We start from the raw sequence: 9,874 nt of genomic DNA, 5'->3' as shown, positions 1-9,874 counted from the left end.
TCGCACCATGAAGGCAATGTCGGTCCTGAAAATGTTTCTGCCAAGCTGCCTTAGTAAGGCCCTTACCAAAACCATCCCGACAAGCATGAAGACTCGAAAAAGGACAATGGTACCGCACAAGCTCGGGCATGAAGGAACACACCACTAACCTGCACATAAAACTATAGAGCCACCAACAAACACCACCTGAGCGAAAAACACCACGCACAAGCAGCTAAAAGCTCAAAATGTACCCGCTACTAGCAACCAAAAGGGCTGCCCAGCTGACCACCAATGCACCACCCACTCCGGGGGTGATCAATAATCAACGTAACAAAACCAAAACGGCCACAAAGGCGGCCGAGAAGGAACCCACACTCCACAACATCCTTAGCCCGTAACACCCACAACCCACCAGCAGCGGCAGCGGACAACGGAGACAGGGAGCAACAACCACCAGCAATACAGGAGGAAAGAAAGAAAAAACGCAAGAATGAAAAATGCAAGAATGAAAACCCACGGTGAAAATAGGAACTCACCGGTGATAGGAAGGGTACAGTGCATGCAGCCGTCGGCCACCACAGAAATGACAGGCGACGTGAGGTCTGAAGGTCACACGGCGGTGGCGCAGGTGGGTGACAGTCGCAAAGGGAGACAATCACACCTCAGAAAGACGGGAAACTACAAAACCACCCCCTGATCAGCAACGCCGTTCGACAACCCACAACAAACGTCCCATGACCGGCGACGTGAGGTCTAATGGTCGACGTGGGGTGGTTGTTGGCGGCCAACGGCGGAAAAGACAAACGGAGACCCACATACGCAGAAACCCGATGCCCTAATTCAAATAATCTCACAACCCTAAAACCGACAACCACAAAACCCAACCGTCGCCGCCAATGAGATGACCGGCCTGAGATGAAAAGGACGGTGGTAGCAGTGATGGTGACGGAGAAGCAAGGGCAAGGCAGTCGGAGATTACCTATTATTATTATTATTATTATTATTATTATTGTTATTATTGTTATTATTATTATTGTTATTATTATTATTATTATTATTATTATTAAATATTATTATTATTATTATTATTGAAGGGAATTATTAATATTATTATTATTATTATTATTATTATTATTATTATTATTATTATTATTATTATTATTATTATTATTATTATTATTATTATTATTATTATTATTATTATTATTATTATTATTAGTAGTAGTAGTAGTAGTAGTAGTAGTAGTAGTAGTAGTAGTAGTATTAAGTGAAATTAAATTAAGTTAATTTAAGTAAGATTATTTTAATTTAGAAATGTTAAGCTATTATAAGTTAAGTTCAACAAAGTTCAGCAAAATTCAGCAAAATTAAGTTCAGCAAAATTAAGTTCAGAAAAGTTCAGCAAAAATAAGTTAAGTTCAGCAAAATTAAGTTAAGTTCAGAAAAATTAAGGGGGTGTTTGGCCAGGCTTTCTAGGTGCTTTTCTAATTGTAAAAGTAGAAGCAAGGCCAAACACTATAATTTAGGGAGATAAAAAACTACTTTTGAAAAGTCAGAAGTTAATAAAAAGCTACTAGAAACAGAAGTACCAAATTGATGCTTCTGCTTCTACTTCTCCCAAACACTCTTAGGATTATGGAAACTAAAAAAAAAACTAAAAAACAGTAGTAAGCCAAACACATCAATTTGTTAAGAAAGTATTTTTACAAAAGTTAGGCCAAACAACCACAACTTTTTCAAAAAGTAGTTTATGAAAAAACTCATTTTAGAAAGTAAAAGCTATTTCACATAAACTAGGCCAAACTGCACCTAAGTTAAGTTCAACAACTTTAAGTCCAAAAGAATATGGCCTTTAGACCATGTTCTTTTTATTGATGATATATTGCCTACCAAGTGTTTGATAAATTGCCTAGCTAGAAAAATTTGCATTCTCTCTTTTTATGTCACCACTCACATCAACTTTCTCATTTATGTCAACCTACATGTTTATAACCATAGTTTGTGAATAGTGGTAATTAGGGAGTCTTAATTAATTGTTAGTGTTCTAATTAGTAATTAATCAATTGCTTAGAATCAAGTCTTTACTAAACCGCCTCTCTAGGGTTCGACCCTACTTACACTATACTACCCTTTAAGTTGGGATTAGTTAAATGCAATTAGGCTTAAAAATAATTAATTTGGTTTGGTAATTTGCTAAAATTAAGGACCTAGTAATTATCATGTCACCCGTCAATAAACTTTTTTGTGTATTTAGCACATAAAAGTGAAAGGATAAAAAACGTTGGTCTTATTAGTGATCAACTGAAGATTGTAGTGATGAGGTGGTAGACCATGTAAATCCGATAAGTGCCTTTTTCGACATTAATTTTGAGTAATTCTCAGGCAGGGTTAATCGAAATTCACAACAAAAATAAAAAAATTCATCTTTGTTATTCTCTTTCAGGATACAAATCAGGGGCCATGAGTTTCCAGAGCCGGCAGAAATTTAAGTTGCTAGAATGCTAGGTCTAGTTAGTATTGTTTTCCCCTGAAACTTGATGCATTTATCTGTACTCAGAACTCAGAAGCCAAAACACCAAACTATTTTTTCACTTAATCATCAGCATTGTCTAACCAATTATTTTCTTTTGTTTTAATTGTAAACAAGCAAAACATGATACATGTAACTTCTCTGCATATTATTACAAAAACTTATATGAGACGGTTTTATAATTTATATACAACACTAATTTAGCCATGTGATTAAATGATTAAAACATGACTTGCGAACTGAAAATACATCTTGCTTATGAATTATAATGTAGGTCATTCGTAGGAAATACTTTTTGAAAACTGGAAATAATTTCTCGAGACCATGGATAAAATATTTTGGGATCAATATTCATCTGAGAACTGATTATTGCGACCTAATCTCGATTGTTGTTGATCGTAAAAGCTGCTGATGCCGCCATCTGCCCTGTGCTGTGACTGAAGCGACATTGACAAAGAAGCAGCGCGAGGAACTTGTAGAGATTCAGGTGTCCCTTCCAACATTTCCACCACTTTACTCATTGGCGGCCTGCGAGAAGGGTTAGTCTTCACACACCATAAACTCACTACTATCATCTTCCTTTGCATTTCCATTTCCTCATGAATCAATCCATCATTTTCCTGCTCATTCTCGACGCTTGCTTCGAGCTGCTCATATATCCACTCAGGAAAAGATTGCTCACTGCTAACTTCTCCTTCAACATCAACTTTTCTTCGACAACCTACCATTTCGAGGACCAACATTCCATAACTATAGACATCTGACTTGTAGGACACACCACCAAAACTCTTGAGGAATACCTCGGGAGCAATATACCCGATTGTTCCTCGAGCCTCGGACATGGATATGAGACTGTCTTTTTGAGGGCACGACTTGGATAAGCCAAAATCTGAAATTTTCGGGCAGAAGTTTTCAGCGAGAAGAATGTTGTGTGGCTTAATATCAAAGTGTAGTATTCTTGTGTTACACCCTCTGTGAAGGTACTCTAGGCCTCTCGCAACTCCAATTGCAATTTCAAATAGGGTTTCCCATCCGAGGGAATGATGGTTATCGGACTTGTCGCCCGTGTATAGAAACTTTTCAAGTGATCCATTAGCCATGAACTCGTACACAAGACCTCGTTTATTCCCCTCATAGCAAAACCCTAAGAGTTTGACAACATTGACATGGTTGGTATTTCCAATACTTGCAACCTCATTTATGAATTCCGCTACTTCTTCTTTTGATTTGTGTAGCATTTTGACTGCAACTGGAGTGCCATTTTGAAGAATTCCTTTGTAGACGGAGCCATACCCGCCTTCCCCGAGCTTGTCTTTGAAGGAATTAGTTATCTTCTTTAGATCGTTGTATGTGTATCTTTTTGGACCTGAAGATTCATGACCTCTAAGGAAAGTCTCAACATTAATTCTTCTTTCTCGTCTATCAACTCGATCTTTCGATGAGTACCTCCTTCTAAAGAAGATTACTAGAAGAATAATCAGGCATATCCCTGTTACTGAGAAACAACCTGGAAGGCAGTCGAAATAGGGTGAATAGTGTCGGCCATTACAAACAATGCCTTGTATAAACTTTTGAGTCGTCTTATAACAAGAAGCTCAGTTTGATAAACTAGATGAACATTGATGAATTGAGATAACGTAGGGATTTAGGTTCATTACCTATTAGTGCAACGTTGAGCTTAGTTAGACTGATTCCTGCAATTCTGCGTCTCTTGTTGATTGATCCTATTAGTTATGTTTCATTAGAGATACATATAAACAGATACGAGTAACATTTAACAAGTGTCGGCTAGTTTAGCTGGTAAGTCTTAGTAATAATTTTATATCTGTGACTAAATATTTAGAGCAATTACTCCATCCGTGTCGATCATTTGTTCACCTTTGATTTTGGCACAAAGACAAGAAAAAAAGGAGGGGATCATTTGTGGGTGGTGTCATTGAGTGACAAGTGGACAATAGATTATGCAGATGATCAAATTATCGTTCAACAATATTCCCAATATCAAAAGGTAAACAAATGAATGACAATACCCAATAATGGAAAAAGATAGTAAACAAATGACCAGAAGGGAGGAAGTAGCAGATTTAGTACCTGGAAAAGGGCACTTGGATTCATCAGTACAAAAGCAAAAGAACTTATTTGACTTGGAATCATGCCCACATTGCCCTCCTGATCCAACGCACTGTCGACATAAACCATCATTCGCGTTCCATTTGAGCTCGAACCCATTCCGAGCCGATGAAGGCAAGTAATAACCATCATTCGCTTTATCCATAGCCATTAAATCTGTCTTATGAACAGGAAGAAATAGTTTGTTTGGGCACACAACTTTTGACATGTTAAATTTAAGCATCAGTTTGTCAGTCAGGAAGCAAATTTCTCCACTCAACGGGCAAGAAAAACGCGAGCATTTTGAGACACAATCGCCATATATAAGGGTGATATTGGAATCTGAATTAGTGTACTGAAAAAGCGAGAAATCAATTGTAATGTTGACCAGAGCTGATGGACATCCAAACCCATCAAAGAAATCTTGTCGAGCAACCGTCATGGTAGAAGCTGTTGAATTAATGGCCAAGACATAAAATTTCTGGGACAATATCATCATTTGAATTTGTTGAGTATTTTGATCGCAGTTTAGAAGCTCGAATCCAGGGTGACCGCAATATTGAGGTCGATTTAGACCATAAAAGGGGTAGCTTAACCCCTTCATGTTCCCACAGGTGAATGTTTTACTGCAGGCATTGAACTCGTCGCTTCGACGGCATAGTGTTGCGGGAATAGTTGTTAATGTAAGTATAATGACGATGATATGAAAAGAGAAAGTGAGATTATCCATGGAGGAGAAATGAGGGCTTAGAGAGTTTTGTCAAGTGTGAAATTTGTAGGCTAATATTTACACTCTTAGCTGATAAATCATGTAATTTGATGTATAAAATTTTCGTTCAACTTAAAAGACATCACAATTGACCTACCTATCTTTCATGTACTCCTTTGTATTATTGATGCTCCTCTATTCAAATATTTATAGGGAATTGAGTGATTTTATTATAACATATGTAACTTACGAGATTTAGGAGTTGTTTGGTTGATGATGAACTTAATTTTCTTAGGAACCTACAATTTATGGGAATTAAGTTCCCTCATCCAATTCAGATGAATTTCGGAAAAGTGTTTGATTGCTCATGTAGAAATTAAATTGCACAGGAACTTATAATGACCAAGGGGGACTAGGTAAGCAACTTCCCACATTTTCCAAAATTTATGGCAACCAAACAACCCATATTTTTCAAAATTTATGGCAACCAAACAACCCATATTTTTCAAAATTATGGGATTTTCCTTCCTCAAAAAAAAAAAATTACGGGATTTTCCAATGCCTATGTTTTCTAAGTGGCAATCAAACTCCCTTACTCTTATATCTACTTCATCCGATAGACAAATAATTAGGACGGAGAAAGTATTAATCACTAGATCAGATGTTCAAGTAATGGTTAAATTGCCACTTTTTACAACAACTATAGATAGATTGAATGTTAACGGGTCAAATGTTAAAATCCTTTATTTAATAAAAGAATAGGTGAAATTCTAAATTTTTTCGCTTAAAACATATTTTCTAGAATAGGGCGTGGTATTTTTAGCATATACTATAGGTATGGACATGGTGGGTTTTAAATGGGCATACTCATTTATATTTAAATATTTATAACATTCAATATTTTACATTTTGCACAAATTTATCTCCGGTCTTTTTGTGATAAAGAAAATCTTTTTTTTTCTTTAAAGAACATTTTATGATAAAAAATTCATTTGACTTTTTTATGATAAAAAGTTTCGGCTATAAAATATGTTATTGGTAAATATTTGTAAAATAACAGTATTAATTTTTCGGTAAAAAAAACAATTTTCCAAAAATATACTCATTTCACTACTTCTGACATTTAAATTTTTATTTCTCAAATCAAAATATAATGATGAGAAACATGAAAAATTAATGAATTGTCAATTCAAATTCCACAAATATAATAAAATGAAAATTAAAAGTCTACAGTTACCGTGCATATATTGCACGAGATCTATACTAGTATAAGTAGTATTATTATCAATTAACAAATAACTACTCCCTCAATTCCATAAAAAGGGTCGTTTTAGATTATTTTACAGAAAATAAGAAAGTATTGGGAAATGTTGTATTATTACTTATATGTTATAGATGCTCTTTGAAAATTTGAAATTTAAAAGTTGAGTTTTTCCACCAATAAAATTGCTTAAATGAGCTCTTTTTTGAAACTTTTAGTGTTTTGGAAAATAAAAATAACATTTAATACATAGAAAAATGTCTAATAATTTATAAAATCAAAAAATTATTTTTTTCTTAAAACGACTTATATTATGGAACGGGTGTAGTATCTACTATCAGGTGAGTGAGTTTCACAACAAATTATACGAAATATTCAAACAACGTTATGCATAAATTTGCTGTAAACCCTACATACAATGGTGATCTCAATTATTTGATGTTCATGTCTAGAAGGCTATAAGGCTTTGTTATGCGGAAGCGTGAATATCTCGTGTTGGGCCTCTGCTGTATCTGTGTCCACTGCTCATCATAGTACGATATTGTCCGCTTTGGGTCAAGCCCTCACGGATTTACTCTTGGGCTCCTTCCCAAAAGGACACTTATAAAGATGATCTTCCATCTTTATTCTACCGATGTGGGACATGGATTTGCACCCTAACAAATCCTCACCTCAAACCGATGATCTTCCATCTTTATTCTACCGATGTGGGACATGGGTTTGCACCCTAACAAATCATCGCCTCAAACCAAGGACCATCATCTTGACTCGTACCTTGACCTCCTTAGCATCACCAAGACTTAACCTCCCCTTAACCGACACACCATGTGTCTCCCCAGGGGTCTACAACTCTACATCCTCCCGTCTCACGGTAACTACCCGAGACCAATTTTGCCTCCACTAAGCCTCAGTCCACCTCACCGGGTCGCTGACGATCTTCTCTTGGGTGGCCTGCCGTCTCACAACTGTGAGACCAAATGTTGCCTCCACTAAGCCTCAGCCCTACCTCGCGTCTCTATGCTTCACCAACGTACCTCCCATGGACTTGAGCTTTGCAAACAGTCTGTGCCACATCGAGCTTATGCGTCCATGACTTGCGAATGCTATCTGTCCTGCACTCCAAGCTCTCCACCATTTGTACGTCATGAGGCCTAGGCCCAAGTTTAACCTTGGGCTCTGATACCACTTGTTGTGCGGAAGCGTGAATATCTCGTGTTGGGCCTCTGCTGTATCTGTGTCCACTGCTCATAATAGTACGATATTGTCCGTTTTGGGCCAAGCTCTCACGAATTTACTCTTGGGCTCCTTCCCAAAAGGCCTCGTACTATTATATTCTATAGACATTTATAAAGATGATCTTCCATCTTTATTTTACCGATATATGACATGGATTCGCACCCTAACAGGCTTTATTAACTACTAACGAAACAAAAGCGAAAGCGAACAATTGAAAAGTCGATATTATATATGTGGACTAAAAGCGAAAGCGAACAATTGAAAAGTCGATATTATATATGTGGACTAAAAGCGAAAGCGAACAATTGAGGTTCACTACAGTAGCAATGAACTACTCCGTATTAGCTGCGGTACAAGCTCTGTGTTATCAAAGTCATTAAGCAATAATGAAAGTCGTTCACTCATTATGGTTAGAATGGAGCAATGGAGGACCTACTGATATTAATTAAGAAGATTGTATTAACTGACTCGGTCAAATGTAAATCTTTTAAAGTTATGTTTGCTTTAAAGCTGATATGAATAAGGCTTATGATAGAGTTAACTAGTTTTGGAGCCCGTGAAAATCACGGGATCGTTAATAATTTAATGTTTTAATCAGCTTAAAGATTATGGACTATGAATGTTTATCTTCCAACAAATATTTAGACGTTATTTTAAATTCTCTTTATTGATTGAATGAATTAGAGTGTTTAGACCGACAAGATAAAATCTCAAAGGTGTTTAAGGTAGACAAGTAGAGATATTGTGATAACACAAGAGATGATAATCGTAGACAAAAATATGGCAATGTGTATAGGTAGTATAAATGAGGAGGGAAGCCAAAAATTCATCATATAAGAAAAAAGTGATGATATGCTAAATTAGTAGAATGTATTAATTATTAATACGTATAAAGATGAGAGGAAACTAAAAAGTTTATTACATTTGCATTATTTTGTCACATTAAAATTTGTCATTTTAGGTGTCATTTAATTAAATTGTATAGATTTATTTATAGATGAGTGAATGAAATCAATCATGTAACTATAAATTGATAATCCACATCACATTCAAATTTACATGTTACATTTAATTAAATTTGTCATTTTAAGTACCCCTTTAATTAGATTGTATAGATTATAGATGGGGTTTTAGGGCCGCCGCATGAAACTTCATACTGAAAAGAGTTGCATTTCAACTAATAAAAAGTTGCTTAAGGTAATATTTTTAAATTATGTGAGTATGTATCATCCTCCTGTAATTTGAAAACACAAAAATAATAAAAAATAAGATTCTAATTAATTCAATATACAATAAAGAAAAAAATTAAAAAAAATATTCTAGTTATCTATGTAAACATTACATACCAATTTTCGAAATAAAATGGAAATTTTGATTGTTATATGGTGAGGGTAAAGCAAAAAGATTATCATCAAATAAAAGTAATAAAGTTAAATAAATAGAGTAAATTGATGACTAAAGTTATGAGAGGGAGATAAAAAGTTTGAATCAATTTTTTTTAATTTATTTTGTATGTTTGAGACTTTTATTTTTAAAATTTTTTTTACTAATAAGCATGTGATACATGATAATAAAAAATGATTTTTTTTATGACACATGGCTTAGTGAGATGACTTAGTGAAATATTTAGTCTTGTCTTTTTATAATATTGTACTTTACATACCAATTTTTTGAATAACATGAAAATTATGATTATTGTTATATAATGGTGAGGGGAACGCAAAAAGATCATCATTAACAAGATAATAAAGTTAAATAAATAAGGTAAATTGATAACTTTAAAAGGTTTGCATCAATTTTTTTTTTTTTTTTTTTTTTGTGTTTGCAACTTATATATATATATATATTTTTTTAATTTATGAATGAGGTGAAATATAAGGTTTTGTTTGTCATATTCAACTCAAAGCTGGTAAGAATAGAAACTATACATATATGAAAATTAAAGGGTTAAACAAATAAAAAAATGGAAAAAATAATACAATAGGCGAAAGTAGTAACTTATTACAACATAACAATAAAGCGGCGTTCACATCAAAGAAGATCATGA

General features: G+C 34.7%; 1 protein-coding gene across 1 annotated transcript; it reads right to left on the bottom strand.

Annotated features, from left to right (window-relative positions):
* Nucleotides 1-2,688: 2,688 nt before the first annotated feature.
* On the bottom strand, nt 2,689-5,571 carry LOC141615289 (LEAF RUST 10 DISEASE-RESISTANCE LOCUS RECEPTOR-LIKE PROTEIN KINASE-like 2.4). The gene is made up of 3 exons (XM_074433728.1): nt 4,604-5,571; nt 4,171-4,236; nt 2,689-4,019 (listed from the first exon to the last, which is right to left on the bottom strand). The coding sequence occupies exons 1-3, from the start codon at nt 5,349-5,351 to the stop codon at nt 2,857-2,859; spliced, it is 1,977 nt and encodes a 658-aa protein (XP_074289829.1). The 5' UTR covers nt 5,352-5,571; the 3' UTR covers nt 2,689-2,856.
* Between the last annotated feature and the right edge of the window lie 4,303 nt (nt 5,572-9,874).

Source organism: Silene latifolia, chromosome 1, assembly GCF_048544455.1.
Source record: "Silene latifolia isolate original U9 population chromosome 1, ASM4854445v1, whole genome shotgun sequence".
Classification (NCBI taxonomy): domain Eukaryota; kingdom Viridiplantae; phylum Streptophyta; class Magnoliopsida; order Caryophyllales; family Caryophyllaceae; genus Silene; species Silene latifolia.
The sequence above is the reverse complement of the archived record's forward strand: the minus strand, read 5'-3'. Positions and strand labels throughout refer to the sequence as shown.